At 35.8% G+C, this 16,608-nt stretch overlaps 1 protein-coding gene across 1 annotated transcript in view; it reads right to left on the bottom strand.

The window, feature by feature from the left end:
- Positions 1-3,377: 3,377 nt before the first annotated feature.
- The window catches only part of PEX3 (peroxin 3), a 158,779-nt gene continuing 145,548 nt past the window's right edge, over positions 3,378-16,608 (bottom strand). The window contains exon 7 of the mRNA XM_089803792.1: positions 3,378-4,013. Within this exon, the coding sequence (XP_089659918.1) occupies positions 3,758-4,013 (256 nt within the window). The 3' untranslated portion in view covers positions 3,378-3,757. The remainder of the gene's footprint in view (positions 4,014-16,608) is intronic.

Raw genomic sequence — 16,608 nt, 5'->3', positions numbered from 1 at the left:
AGAACCGGTAGTCCCATAACGAAAATGTAATGTAGAAGAGCCAGGTACAGAAGTATCAACAACACTAGTAGAACCTTTGGGTGAACCAAGAGAACTTGTAATAGAACTGGCAACAACAAAACCAACAAACATATTCTAGGTAGGATAGGAAAGAGAAGACTAAACAAAACTAGGTTTCAAATTCCTAGGTCTAGATGGTATTCCTAGGTAAAGAAATACCATCTTGATCAAAAGCAAGACCGTTTCCAACAATGGAGACAACATCAAAAATACCAACATCTGGGGTGACAACATTAGGTTGCCTAACACTAGAGAGAGGGTTAGGATCAACACCATTAACCTCAGAAGAGACTTCATTTCTCTTATAAGCAATGTAGTGTTCAGCAGAAGCACCCTTCAACCAAGAGGTAGACTTCTTATTCTTAACCCTCAGTAATCCACATTAAGCAACTAAGTGGCTTGTTTTAAAAAACTTCCTACACCTTAAGGGAATCCCTTTATTGTCCAAAGTCTGAATCCAAGATCCTCTTGAATGTTCAAACCTAATCATTTCTTCTAACCCTTTTGAGATATCCATTTCTACCAAGATGGGCGCATAAATGGAGTGCATCATATCATTAGACAGCTCGTCCACCATCACAAAAATTCTGACAGTCTTTCCCACAACCTCCAAAAGGGTATCAACCCAAAGATGAAGAGGAAGATAGGGAAGCCTAACCTAGATCGGGATCTTGTCAAAGCTTTCCAAAGTGGGGGAAAACTTCAAGGACCAAAGTTTCACAACCAGCATAAAGCGATTTTCCCACATGAAAGAGGAATTGCACAAAATCAAATTCCTATCTTCAACGTTTTCAAATTTAGCAACAAAAAAACCCTTAGCCATGGGGAAAATGCGAACCATGACCAAAATAAGAGGTTCCAAATGAGTGCAGATACACCAATTCATGTCAAGAAGACTTGGCCAAAGACCCATGAAGCAACAAATAACCCCACAAGAAGAAAACTCAGAGGAAGCTTCCTCTTTTTGCCAACACTTCCTTGTCTAAAGAAATCCAAATAAGGCTAGCAACTAGAAAAGACCTCCTGGCATTCAAACTCAATTCACCACCAAACCCAACCCCCTCAAAAAGATTGGTTGTAGCACCAGCTAAAACCATACCAACATATGATAAGGTTGTAGCAGTACCAACAAAAGGAATGGAGCTAGGCAAAACTCCCCCACAATGCAAGTTCCAAGTTCCCATGTTAAATATTCGCTAATTGGATATTCGCCACTAAAGTTAACTCTGAGGTCCCAATTTAAGGGATACTTCCAAAAAGAGGGCCTTCATAACATCAACCTCAACCAAGACATGGGCAAAATTAGTAATAATTTTTTGAGAACACATATCTAGACTCACAAATTTACCTAGGGAGTTCCCAATAGCTTCAAGATAGGAATCAAACCAAAATTATATCAGAAGATTTGGAAGTCTTACCCATAGGAGGATCAAATTGAAAGATTAAATAGTTGGATTATAGGCAGAGTACAAGGACTTCAACATGTATTTGTTCTTCCAGCTCCAATGGACTCGCAAATTATTTTCTTCCAATTCATTGCATTATCAAAAGACAAAACAAAGCCTTCTCCATCAAGTATATCTAAACATCATCCGCCAAAATAGGTCCCCATGTCTATAATATCAAACTGTGTAGCTCTATAAGAGAAGCCAAAACCCCTTAAAATCTTTCGATCAAATCACTATTTCAAGAAATTTTTTGCATTTTTTGCAACTTCCTCCTCAACTTATGCTTCTAAGCAAACATAAACTCTCTCTACAAGTAGCTCAACACAAGTTGTGCTTACATTCACAATACTTTTCTTCTTGACCGCTTCCATATACATCCCTTGAATAGAGTTGTTCACCCTCTTCTCTTTTGTATTTAACTGTCATTCTAGACCACACCTAACCTTAATAAACTTTCTTCCTCACTTCTTGTCCGAAACCTATGATTCTTCGCCATGTGTATCACATGTGCCACTACAACCAACAAGATGGGGACCACCACCACCACCTGCAAACAATGGAGGTTTAAACAAGGCAAAGTCATCATGATCTAATATCCCCTTGTCAAAGACACCAAAACCTCTAACCCTAATGCCACCATGAGATTTGCAACACTCCACCTCCCTTAATTGTGATGTAACATGATCCTCCAACCATGAGTCTTGAAGCCTTATGACCGAACCATCTTGGTCGACCATCATTGAAGCTCAACAGCTCTACTCCACTTGACATAAGGGAAAACAAAGAAGTCCTAGGCGTTGAGACAATCTGAAGTGGCTTCATCATGAGCTTCAACACAACTCGAAATATCTTTCTTATATGTGTATATTTTCTTGATTAATTTCTCACATAAAATTGCAATAAACATCTTAGGAAATGTATTTTACATATATTATTAAATATCTATCACTACTAAAATTATAATTACATATTTATTAATTAAATAAAATGTATTGTATTGTAATTCCAATATTTAAGATAAGCAAGTTTTTGTATACTTCTGTGAATACACTTTTTCAATTTTATATTTTTTTGTGTATTAGTCCTAAATACTTTTTTAGAATAAGATTGATAGCTTTTTAAATATGATAAATGTGGTATTAAATTAATTTTGATACAGAATTAGTCCGATGTATACATGTGTCCTGTAAAGAAAAACTTTTTTATTTTCTATCTTAGTTTATTAATTTTTTATTTTTGTTTATCTAATATTACAAAAATTTGTTCCTTCGGGGTGCCTCAATATCCATGCAACCTCATCGCTCTCCCACTCCTATTCCATCTTTTTAGTCCATTCTGTCTGGATCTGCTACTGACTATTTGTCCTCCTCTTTGAGCTCTCTAATATCCCCATAATAGATTATGAAGTGTGATCTAAAAAATTGATGCAAAAATGCATACATACGAAAAAAACAGTGATGATCAGCATTTTAGATTGTAAAAATCTGATATCATTTATAAAAGATTAGTGACAATATACAAAGACAAAATGTCAAACATAATTAGAATGGCCAATGTCTATGCCAGCATCAAATCGGCATTTTACTGTTTTTAAAAATTAGAATGATCCATATGTGTTCCCTCTTTCATCTCCACATAAATTCTGCATATTACAATCCATTTAATACGAATCTGTAACATATCATTGCACACAGTGATAACTTTTTGTCAAGGAGTGAAAACATCTGATAGCGTCTTTAGATCCACAATATCGAAAAACCTTTCAAATGTATATTTTTCAAAAAATACGTAGAATTTACTTGGCATGACTCGGCCACATGGCTTGTACTAAATCATTTATAGAAGATTAGTGACAGTATAAAAAGACGATTGTCAAACATCATTTTATTAGAATGATCCATATGTAATCCCTCTTTCATCTCCAAATAAATTCTGCATATCACAATCCATTTAATACAAATCTGTAACATATCATCATTACACGCTGTGATAACTTTTTGCCGAGTGAAAACATCTGAAAGCATCTTTAGATCCACTTATCTAAAAACCTTTCAAATGTATATTGTTCAAAAATACACAGAATTACTTGGCATAACTTGGCCACATGGCTTGTACTAAATCAATATTCCAAATTGGAACAAATTCGTACCAAATGCAAAGTGCCATCGCAGCAGCATATAAGAACACGAGTACATTACATGGTAAACAGAAAATTTGACTATACAGTGTGTCATGAAACAAGTAAACTACTATGACATAGCTCCAACATTTGCATAAACAAGAGCATAAAATGATCGCGCTTCTGGGAGATTACCAATAATGTTGATGAACCTATTTTTGTTACGATGCTCCAGGAGGACAGCACTTACACGAGCCACTGGTGGTAAAATCTTGGCTAAAGGAATTCCCTCAGAAGTGTCACCCTCAAACATGCTACAGAACTCTTTCATCATGTTTTCCAAAACAGTCTTCAGTGCTAGTTCCAGAATCATCCCAAAGTCATCACTGTAACCAGCCGGACATGAATCATGTCACTGTAAATCATTGCTTAACAATATAGAATAATTGAATAGAAGCTTCTGGAAAATACAGATTTATTTGTGCAGATGTCTCAGATCACACTCCATTATCCCTCATCGGCATCGAAGTCAAAGATCGAGTACAATGGAGTATTATTCAAATCGTCAATATTAATAAATCCCAGAATTTTTAGAAGTCTTTTTCTAATCTAATGGACTGAAAATCTCACGTACAGTGATTATTAAGTAAACTAAATTTTAACAATATGAACTGATCTCAGAAACATGCAACAAAATTTCCCACAGCATTTGTTTAGTCCTAATTACTGGATTCTTAGAAAACCAAATATGAAGCGTCACTCTGTTCTGTAGCTGGTAGACATTCCATTATACTTAGTTTTCTAATACTAGTCCCTGGTCTTTATCTTATTACTGAAATATGTTTAGCTTACATGGGATCAATGAAGAATTCCCCATTAAGTATTGTGAAGGAAAACCTTGTAAGACATGTATTTTCAACCATATTTTCTTACTGAAAACATGAACAGCTGCAATTGTGTGTGTTTTCATGCTACATTGCTGAATTATGGGAGTTTTCCAGGCCATTCTGGGTACAAATGTACAGGAATGTGATTCTGAAATGAATCTCCTGTAGGTACACATATGGGATCTGTGTTTTTAAATGTCAAAATGTTTAGTGATTCTAGTTTTGATCTTTTAGATAATTTTAAGACCCGGACTGCTGATTAGAGGACTCTGAACTTATCTATAACCAGATTCTGACTTTATTCTTTTCATACAGAAACCTGAATTTAAATTAGAACGATATGCTTCCAAATTTGAAATTTGTAATGGTTTTGTTTAGCTTATATATTGGTATGTGACATTCTAAATTTTATTTTATCTTTTAGCTACACAGATGCATGCATATATAATATATATACACAAATGCATACATGTACACATACATACATACATACATATTTATATATATATATATATATATATATATCAAAGTAACGATAATTGGAATCGGATCGGAATTGGCAAGACCGAATTGAATCGCGAATTGGTCATGAATCGGCAAATTAAAAAAACCCTTGAAATTTAGCAACTTATTTCACAAACCCCTTATCACTGATTCGATTCACCGATTTACAAAAAAACTTTTGGCTTGAATCAAATCGCATGAATCGTGTGAATCACCGTGATTCTCGTTACTATGATAAACATACATACATACATACATACACACACACACACACACATATATATAGGATCATAACCCCCTACAAAAATTTCTGCCGCACTGGCATTTTGCACCCACATACTCTTACCCATTCCCATTCCCAATTCAGCAACTTAGTTCTCATATTAAACCAGGCCTTGCAAGAGGAGTCCATCCTGAGTGAGCAAGTGCTTCCTATTTTTTCATCTTTCTTTGTTCAAATTTTCTCTTATGTATTTAACTGAGCTGGTATGCAATGCAGCAGTAATATCAGAATATCTTCAAGAATGAAAAGTTGTCCATGTCAAGAAGATCCAATTTGAAGTTTTTAACTCTAGAAAGGCAGCACTTGATGCCTTGCCTTAGGCGGATAGTAGAATTGTGATATTCTCAAACCAAATCAAGAAAGAAAATAATATAGATTCAATATACAGTGGGAGTAAGGAAATACACTTAGTCTCTTCCCATCAATGACCAACCAACTTGTTTGTTACCATATCAATCTGTCCCTAAGCATTAATCTAACTATGTTTATGCTCAACACTAGTGTTTCCTATATTCATATATCCTTTATTGAATTTGAACTGCTAGAGATGAAATGGCTGATTAATTTTCTAATATGTGCACTAATCAACCTTGGGATAGATATGAGAAAGTGAGTTAAGAATTATCTACGTCCATGTTACCTCTTGTCCAAGCCTATTCAAATTTGTCATCACTCCATAAATCTGTATGGAAGGAAATGTCAATGCTGCAAAGGCTATGCTGTAGTTATTGATTGGATCTGTAGCATAGAACTCAACCACAAAAGTTATTGAATGAGAATTTGTTGAATGTCCTACCTGCGATGAGAGAACAGCAACAGTAAAGGTCGTGTTACTATAATTCTAGGATGTCCAGTTCACCCCTGAGGACCCCCTGAGTAGCCATATACGAACTGGTCTGTGGTTCTGGTACAGTCCGCCTGTGGGTCCGGACAGTGTCGAACCCATAGATTGGTGGTTCAAACCAGACCACGCCCAGATCAGACCCAAGCGTACCAGGCTGGAAGACACCAAACCAGCGAACTTGATCCCGCAGAGTCTGAAACTATAATACTTGAACTTGATGTTATGATTTATCACTTGACATTTTAATGTTTTCAAGATTTGATGTTGAATTTGAGTATCTGTCAATATGATACTATGATGATATGATCAAGATTCGTGATGCTATGATTATAAGTTTATGGTGTTCAAATGTTTTTATTATACTATGTGACATTCTAATCTTAGCTTCTGCTTCTAGGCTTAATGTATGTATGTACATATGTATGATTTTTACATATTTTTGTAGTGACGAATCCAAAACCCTTTTCAAACTTTTACCATTCCGGCAAACTGGTGCTTCGAATTCAAACTTGAACGTGAACCACAACTGCCATCCTAGCTGCAATTAATACAATCCACTGTAGGGCATGTGACTGTCTCGTTATCAATTTATGCCTTTCATGGAAATTGTAGTTTTAGAAAATAAATGAAGCTGTTATAAATATGGTTATAAGATGACTTTACAAGAGTATATCATTCCCTTACATTTTTATTAGAATCATTTCTTGCAGCTACCATGCTTGAGATAGGCACTACTGTCATTTATGCCACATATTTGAAAATGTTCACAGCAGAAACATGCCAGGATGAATCAGACTACAATTTTTAACAGAATTCTATTTAGAACCAATGTAGCATATCATAGTAGTCTGAAGGGATTCATTGTTCTCATGCATGAGAAAAAATGGATGCAGCCCTTAGACAAAATTTTAGGATAGGTTATAGCTCTCTGAATAGCAGTTTCTAATGATGGGATACAATGAAAAGTTCTATAGAAGATACATCTCGCAATGACCAGTTAATGGGCAGGGCTGGGTTAATACACGTAATCAGGGGGACTTGAAAGAGGACTGAGAAGCTCCAGAGCAGAGTTGGATCAAACTTAACTTCGATGGTGCTTTGAAAGGAAATTCAGGACCATCAAGAGCAGGTTTTGTGGCGAGAGATTTCAAAGGAAATATTTTGTTGATTGGAGCAAAAGGTATTTAAGATGGAACAAACAATGAAGCAAAAGTTCCGGTGGCCCTCGGTACAGTAAAGGCAGCCAAAAGTTTGACTGCAGAGAGACTACATTTAGAGAGTGGCTATCTGATCATTGTGAATGCAATCATAAAAGAAAGAAATTGGAGTGTGGCAGCTGAACAGGCATATAAAGAAGATTATTAGTTCCTGCCAAGGCAGGATACTATAGCATTCATTGAAATGCAACTGTTCCATTTAATTTTCCAATGAGATTTGAGTATTTTTTGACAACTTTTTAGATTTCTAAAGTTTTAATATATATTGAAGTTTTTAGAATTATAGAGAAAACATTTATCTTCAATATGATTGGCTGCTTTTTGCTACAGTAGTGTCTTTGGCTCACTTAAGAACTTTATACACTCCAATGTGAAAAAAAAAAGAGTAATAAATAAAGTTGAAAAAGCACCATAAATATCTTGTACTTATTCTAAAGACAATAATAAATGAATTTTTAAAAGTATCATAAATATTTTGTACTCATTTGAGAACAATAACAATCTTGAAATTTTTTTATTTTATTTTTTTTACATTCTACAATATTGTTGAAGTATTTTTATTTCAATTTAAAACAAAATTGGCACATAATGACAAAAATTGTACCACAAGATAGATCAATGTAATTATCCAAACAAAATAAATCTACCTCTACATTATTTTTCAAAAACTATTATTTGTCTTCCTCATCATTAATTGCTTAATACAAAATAGACATTCTCTTGGTCACATATGATTTAAATGTATTTCTATATTTTTCTTTTACCACAACAAAATCAATATACATTATGTATCAATGACATTTCATTTTTTAAATTTTGTATTAGCTTATTAATCAATGTTGTATTTGCATATACAAGTATAATACAATTTATTTTTTAACTCAAATTTTTTTACGAACTAATTGTATGACTAATGCAATAACAAATTATACATCGGCAAGAACTAGACGCTATGCGTCCTTGTTTCCTTAATAGGAACCTTTACAGATTTTGAGATTGCTCATGTAAAACATGGAGGAAACAAGATTGCAGACACATTGTCCAAAATTACTTTGTCTTTGAAAGACTTGCCGAGGGATGAATTGATAGAGGATTTCCAAGAAGTAAATGGTAACGAGTTAGAAAAAGGTCCTTGGATAGTTGAAAATCAATCTAATTAATGAGTAATATTTAGTAGGAACTATTGAATCCATTAGGTAGTGGGATTTCAGATAAATACAAAAAGGCTGTTCAAGTGTGAGCATGAAGTGGTTCAAATGTTTAATATTGGCTCACCATTACTAGACCGATTCAAAGGCATTTGTTTTTATTAAAGCTTGGAATGATGCATCCATGTGGGACATCAGAGGTGAGTTTATTAAAAAATGTATTCAGTGATTGGCTCCCCCACTCGAGGCAGACACGTATGTCACTTGAAGTACTTTGGTACTGACTCTAGCAAACAGTCTAAACGAAGCTAAGTAATGCATGTGAGGTGGCGAGGTAGCCTTTATTTGCATAGAAGCTGATCTACGTATTGTCATCATTTGGCTTTTGTAGATCAAAATATTGGACATGGAATGTAGTAACCCAAGAAAACTCCACCCTGCAAAGCGCAAGACAACAACGCTTTTTGAAGAAGATTACCACAAAGAGGTTGAAGACATTTTTCTCACTAATAGTCCTCAATTTGGGCAGATTATTAATATGCTTCTTGGTGAACACCTAAATTCTGAGCAGCGATACAGGTCAAATATTGACATTGCATCCACGATGCTTGTGTGGGCATTGTAGCTTGGCTCTAGGGAAGAAGCCATGTGGGTGCTGAAAGTATGTGAGAAGCCACAATGGTTTGGATGGCTTATCCCCATTGTTGTGGTGGCAGAACCAGGAAGAGGATTCAAAGATATTGAGGGTGATTAGCAAGTGGTGGTGAAAGAGTGAAGTATCCCAAACTAGGATATTGTTTCAAATTTGATTTGAGCTTTCAATTTTTGCCATGCATTTCTACATTTCATTGCAAAATAACATGCAAAGGAAACAATATAGATTTCCAAGGAAATAAGCAATTACAAACAAAAAATTATTGAGCATGATTCTGATATAAAACATGTACTGCTGTTACATCAAATATACTGCTGTTACAATGCCAGACCATGCATAAATTTCCCTCAAAAACCTATTTAAATCGATGCAAATGACGAACTTTGCGCCAGCCCACCCCTCAAGTAGAGTTAGGTTTTAATACAACCTACAAATATCCAAGGGTTTCCGTCCTTATATGTGGCTGCTACTGTCAAACCGGAAACAATGGAGAAACTATCTAGTATCAAATAAACATATCATAATAAAATGAGACCCAAAATCCCAACTGAGCCTTTCATAAAACTCTCCAGCCAAAAAGCTATATATTTCCTTCTTCTAATTTTATATTTAGCTACTTGTGCAAATAATAATATTTGTGTTACATTTCATAATTCACCCTCATGTCCTAAGAAAGACTTCAGTCATAACTGAAGTTGGCCCCTTTTAAATATTTATCAACGAATAATTTAATTCATATTAGCAATAACTCTATCTTTATCCTCTTTTTATTTAACTAAACACTTAACACCCTTTATTAACATAATGTTGTAGCTTATGGAGAGAAAAGATACTGAGCTAAAATTAGTCTTAATTTATTTATTGACATGCTAGCAAAAAAGGATGTATTACATTCCTCCCTCTCTGGAGATGGCTTGCCCTCAAGAAATCTACACCTGCATCTCGAAACCAAATGTCTGGATCCCATATCAACTATAGGAAAACTGATTTGCCAAAATCCATTGTGCATGGGGACTCCACACAATGAACTTGAATCATAACATGTGTGCTCATGGCATACTGAAACATAACCAAATTTTAAAATATATTGCCCCAAACTCATTTTCTATCACCTCCCTCCAATACCACCCACACCCATTTTCCTATATAAACCCCCACCCCTTGCCCCCCAAAAAAGTATTTAGGTAATATATTGCCCCCTTGTTTGCCCATTTTAAACCACCCAATATGAACGCACATGCTATTAGATTGCCCCATTAGTGAAGACCTCATGCCGTTGTGCTACTCTCATAATAACAACATAAGAACGGGAGTTGTGAAGCAAGTCATCACACATGCTTTGAATCCTTTTTACATCTTCTATGCTATGATGCCCAAAATTTGCCCTCTTACTAGTTGCATCATCAACTCATGTCCCATTACTATCCGTCCAAACTTGAATGCCAATATTAAGTGACCCCATAACATTGTCTTTTCTATAATTATGGGCTGCATTAACTTGAGGATGAAGAGATATATCACTTCTGTTATAACAATCAGCATTGTTGTCATGTCTTCAACTTTTACAAGCAAAAAACTTTGTACCCAACACTTGTAGACTCCTCTACACTACTTATTTCATTTGTAAAGGCTATAGACTCATGAAAATGAGAGTAAACTAAAGCTATCCCAAATCAGAATTTTGACCTCCTCTTTGCTTTCTTCAGAATCCACAATCACCACTAAAGTTTGACTTGACTCATTTTCTTCTTGTTGGGTGAATATTTTACAACCAATAGTTTGGACAAAATTCAATCAATCACAAAATAGGTAGACAAGCCACTGCGTGTGAAACGAAGTCTCTCCTACCTTAAAGGGAAGGCTCTCCCTTCTCACTGTTCCCTGTATCAACTCAAGGTAAGCAAGAAGTTGAGAGATTTCGAAAGGTATTACCAATATTCTTTCCTATTAACTTTCAAAAAAGAATCCACTTACCCACAGAGCAAATAATGGGCAAGAGGAAACCTCTAACTACACTTCTATCTAAAGTTGTAAACGATGATATTGATAAACTAACACTAACTCATAGGCTAGCTGAAAACGTACCAGTTTGGCTCATCTAATCTTGATCTATGCTATAAAAATAATCTTTACTATTGGGGCACAAAGAATTTCAAAAGTAAAGATTTCTAACAATTTTTTGTGAACTGAGGAGATACAAGCTATAGTCAAAGTTTCTAGTCTATCTATCACCACAATTGCTCCCTAGTCAAAGCTTCGGCTCCAATCAAGAACACAAAAACACATGAATCAAAGATAACAAATGCAAATCACAATCAAAGCTTCCAACTTGCACTAATCACAATTGCACTCAATCAAAGTTCAACTCCAATTATCTCTTTCTATTTAATTTTCTTTCAGAATAGTACTACACAATCAAAGGTATGCTTGTGAAATTTTCGAAGAGCCTTCTTGCATACAATAAAAGATGATTTTTACAATGAGAGGGCACTCCTTTCTATAGACAAAGGAGTTGAGAAAAATGAAGAAAAACTAGGAGCAACTCAACCAACTTTGACCCGGTCTAACTAACGAGAGAAATTATTGGATTACATGTCATAAGGATATGCAAATTGTATTACATGTAATTACACAATTTCATGCAATACATCCTCTCCAATCTACAAACATGAAAACTAAAGAAGGAAGAAGACAGAAGAGAGTTGAAACAATCCCAAGGATTGTTCTTAAGTGCCTTAAAACTTGATGATGACATCACGCACTGTAGGAAGATCTAAGATTTCCATTGTCTTTGATATAGAGTCTATTCTGGCCACATCAGCATATCCTAATTTTACAACTTTGCAATTTGCCGTGAGAGAATCACATAGGTGCTTTGATAATGATGTGTACAAAGCAAACCTATTCATTGAGTGAGAACCAAATTCTTCATAATCTAAGTCAGCATTAACCCTAACTATATACTCTGAAGTCATCTCCTCTATTGTGACCAAGTTGTCATGCTCAGTAAGAACTTGGCATCCCATTTGTTCTAGGTTACACATTACCTCAAATTCAATTGATTGACAATAATCAAAGGCTTCCTACAACTTTCTTACAAGTCTCCTCAACATCTCTTCCTTGTAACCCATGAGTCTATGGCATCTATAGAACATTTCGCAAGATGGGACAACATCACATGCAACCGGGTTGTCCAAATCAGAATTGGCGATTTCATCCTAATCACACAGAATTTCCTTGAACAAGTTAGCTTCTTGATTCAGAGATGCAATCAAGTCAGGCAACATCTCTTCAATACCTCTAATACATTCAAGAATTTTGACCGAATCTATAATGGCTTGAACTCCTTCAAAGACAAATCTCGAGAACACTTCTTTACCACTTCTATTATTTGTTTCTCTCAACGTCTCTAAGATGTAGTCATTGCATGTTGTGAAAATCGTTGTTGATAATCTCCTACATGAGTTGATTCTTCTACTCCCATAACTCATGATTGCTCTTCGATACATTAGCAAGTGCATCATGAGCAACTTGTAGACAACCCAACCATAATTGCTTACAAAGTCCAATTTTGGTGAACTTGTAATCTAAATGGTTACGTTCTTTGGTTGGTTTGTCCACCAATGGTTCAACAACCTCTACGAACTTGTCTTTTCAGAATTCACTACAATTCTTGAAACAATCTTGTCTTTCTGAGATTTAGGCTTAGTTTTCTTGATTGGAAGATTATCTGGGGGCAACACAACCTTCCTTATCTTCATAGTGATCTTGCCCAACCATGAAGGCAAACTAAAAATCTTTGTTTGCCGAATCAGGTATGGTGGCAACCATCGACATTGATCCTGATTGTGTTTTCGTTGCAACTAAGCATGCTTAAGTTTGCAAAGTTGTACTGAGAGGTGCCTGATAAGAAGATTCTATCATGAATGCTTCACAACTAGTCATCGAAGTATCAAGTTGGGAAACTTGACCTTCCGTGAGTGTTGGGAAATCTTCAAACACATTTCCCAAATTCTCACATTCCTCAACTATGAGAGTAGGAGTTGCTGAAGAGATATTAAGTGCTGATGTGTTTACTTTCTAGACAGGGATGGTAGGTGTGAATATAGTGGAGAAAGAGTCCACATCATCATCTATAACCCTCACAAAAGGCGTTTTCTGAATGGATGGACCTTGATGTGGAGGGGAAATGATCATAACCTCTCCTTGTTCCTCTTCATCCTCTGTATCGAGTTCTTCTCCAGATTCTTCCTCACTAGGTTCTTAAGCTTGCACAAATGCTTGTGAGGGTTTTGGAGGTGATTTAGTTTTCTTTCTACCTTTCAACTTAAACTTAGGGTATTTAGTTGAAATGGAGGAAGATGCACCAACTTTGCTTGAAATTTCCAGTTGGGATTTCCTTCCAGGTGGTCCAAAACTACCACAGTCTACCCTGAGCATAGGATGCCTTCGATTTTTAATCATTTGTTGGTATTTGCCAAGATAGAAAAAAATCTATTGAAGACAGATATGCCTTCTTTTTGTTGCCAATGTATGGGAAAAGGGTATTGCTTATCAAAACCAACACGATGGTATTTTGGATCAAGAATATTGCCATCATCTTCAATCTAGAGATTGGATGGGATTTCGAGCATGTTAAGATCAATGATCTACTGCAATGTGAGTCTATAGTAGTCCATCCTCATCATGTCCAGTTTCGTGCACAGGTGAATCCATATGGCCTCTATGCGTTGAACATGGTTGTATACTCTTTTGATTGAGTGCATTCCTCGATAATCAAAATCATACCTAGCCTTGAACTTCTTCAATGTGATAAGTTGAAGTTTGGCCTCCATATTTTTCGTCTTGTAGACTGAATTGATCATACACGGACCAAATACCAAGGGCTTGGTTGTAGTGATACCAAATCCTGGCCTATGTTGAGTATTCTGATACGACTACACTTCCATGAGCTATCTAGCTAATTCCATCAGTATGATTTTATCAGCAGCATATTTCGGCAAAGTATATAGTTCTCCTTTGAAATAGCCAACTCTCAAATAAGTGAAAGTTTCAAATTGCAAAAAGATAGCACCAAATTGATTTACCCTATTCCAAGCTTCATCTGACACTCTTAATTACCAACTGTTAATTAAATTGACCCCTGGAATGTCCAAAAAATGCATCTTGGACTCTCCTATAGTGGTATTTGGTATGCGACAATAATATTCCCAAATAGGAACTTGAAGCCAATCTCTTTTGGTTGAAAGCTCTCAGAAAGATCTCATGGATGCAACAATGTAGACCAAGTAGGAGTTCATGTAAAACGGTGTTGAAGTTCCCAGATTGAGCAACTATTCGCAAAGTCCGGGACTCATAAGCTCTCCCCAGAAGATAGTGCTTCATTATAAAGATCTAGAAAATGAATTTATACATCCATGGCTCGAAGTCATTGGAATCTTTGGGACCGTATATTCTGCTAAGGAGAATAATCAAGTACTTGCATTCTAGATTCAAGTTAGATCTATGAATGGTTTTGGGCAATCTTGAAAATTTGTTTCTTTTGACCTTCAACTAGTATGCGTTTATATACTTCTGATTATCTGCTTTCTTCTCATTCCATAACTCTAAAGAGGTCTCCTTTGACAAATCCACACACTCTGCGTTTTGAGGAACTTTAAAGATTTGTTCAATAACCTATGGGTCAAGACTAATGATGACCTTTCGATCAACATCTATGATTGCTAAATGCCATGCACAACCTAAGACGAATTTTGGTTCCAAGGCAGCCATAGGGAAAGTAGACACCAAATGAATATTACTCTTCTTGATGCATCTCATTTCATGATTTGAAAGAGCTTCAACCCTGTGTATGAAATCAGTCATGTCAACATGCCCAATTTCTGTATTAGAAACATTATCTAGAGGTGATGAAACTTGAGATGCAATTGCATAAGCTAACTCTTTGTCGTATTGGCACTTCATCTTTCCTTTGGATTTTGTAGATGAGGGCATATCTTGTGCTGCAACATGCAAATTTCAAAATGTCAACACATCACCAAAGGATATTGATTCCATAAAGACGTCGATTTTCGACCGGCAACAATGGATCTATGAGGGTCAATATGCTCAGAGTACGAATTCAAAGGTATTATGCAATGGCTTTAAATGGAAATGGTAAGCATATGCAAAGGGCTGAAATGAGATCTAGAGAGAATAGAAAGAGTGACATAGAATCCAATTCTCTAAGTGCCTTCATCTCTGTTGGGTAATAGAGTTAGGCAACTCAAAAAGAAGAATAAAAAAAAAGATCAAACGACTTGAAAACAGGAAACTATGTCAAGGAGTACTTATCTAATATTCACTAGAAGTAATGTTTCAGATGTTAACCACTATAAGGCAGTGGCATTAGTCTTTCATCATGATATGCAAGCCAAAAACCGTTTTTGCCTGCAATCTGATGAATCGTGACAAGTCCTCGCCAAAGAGAATCAAAAGTTCCATGCATTTCTTTTGGTTCTCGCCTCTTGTCCCAAAGTAGAACATGATTGCCAATTTGGAATTCTCTATACTTGGCCTTTTTATCAAAAAGAACTTTAACTTGTTGCTAGTGAGTAGCAAGTGTATCAACCACCTCTTTTTTTCGTTCCTCCAATTGTTGAAGGAACATAATTGTTTTATCCAAAGCATTTGAATAATTCTCATCTTTAGTGGCTCATATCAACTTAAGAGAGGGAAGTTCTAAAGTTAGTAGAATCTCAACATTGATCCCATCTAACAACTAAAAAGGGGACATTCCAATTGCCCTCTTTGGAGTAATTTTGTCATCCCACAAAGCATTTAACAATGCCTTGTGCTAGGTTCTTTTATTTCATTCAATCAACTCCCTTGTGATAGTCATGATATAATAATCGGATGCATGTGCCACAGATATCCCATGATTGAAACAAAACTTAGTCACTTCCTTGGAAGAGAAAGCAGTTGTATTATCCGCAAAAATTTTGTTTGGAACACCAAATCATGAAATGATGTTCTGTTTCAAAAAGTCACAAATTATTTCTGAACATAGAGCCCTTCACATCCTTGGCTTCTACCCACTTGGTAAAGTAGTTTGTCACTGCTAGGATGTGAGTGTGACCCTTGCTTGAAGGTGGATTAATGGTACCAATGAAATCAATTCCCCATGCTGAAATGGTTCTTCGATCACTACTGTCAGTAATGACAAATCAACAAGTTTTTGTTTACCTACGAATTCTTGACACAATTCGCATTTCTTTACCCACTGATATGCATCTTGAAAAAGTGTGGGCCAATAGTATTGTGCTCTTAGAGTTTTATGTGTAGTGACAAGTGTTGAGAAATTTCCACCACAAGCTTGATTATGGAAAGAATCCAGGATCCGTACTTGTTGGCTTTTGTGCACACATCAGAGAAAAGTTTCATCCATTGCACGCTTGTAGAGAC

Source organism: Cupressus sempervirens, chromosome 10 (genome assembly GCF_028749045.1).
Source record: "Cupressus sempervirens isolate cs-2001-9-10 chromosome 10, ASM2874904v1, whole genome shotgun sequence".
Lineage (NCBI taxonomy): Eukaryota > Viridiplantae > Streptophyta > Pinopsida > Cupressales > Cupressaceae > Cupressus > Cupressus sempervirens.
This window is presented reverse-complemented; position numbering and strand designations above follow the sequence as displayed.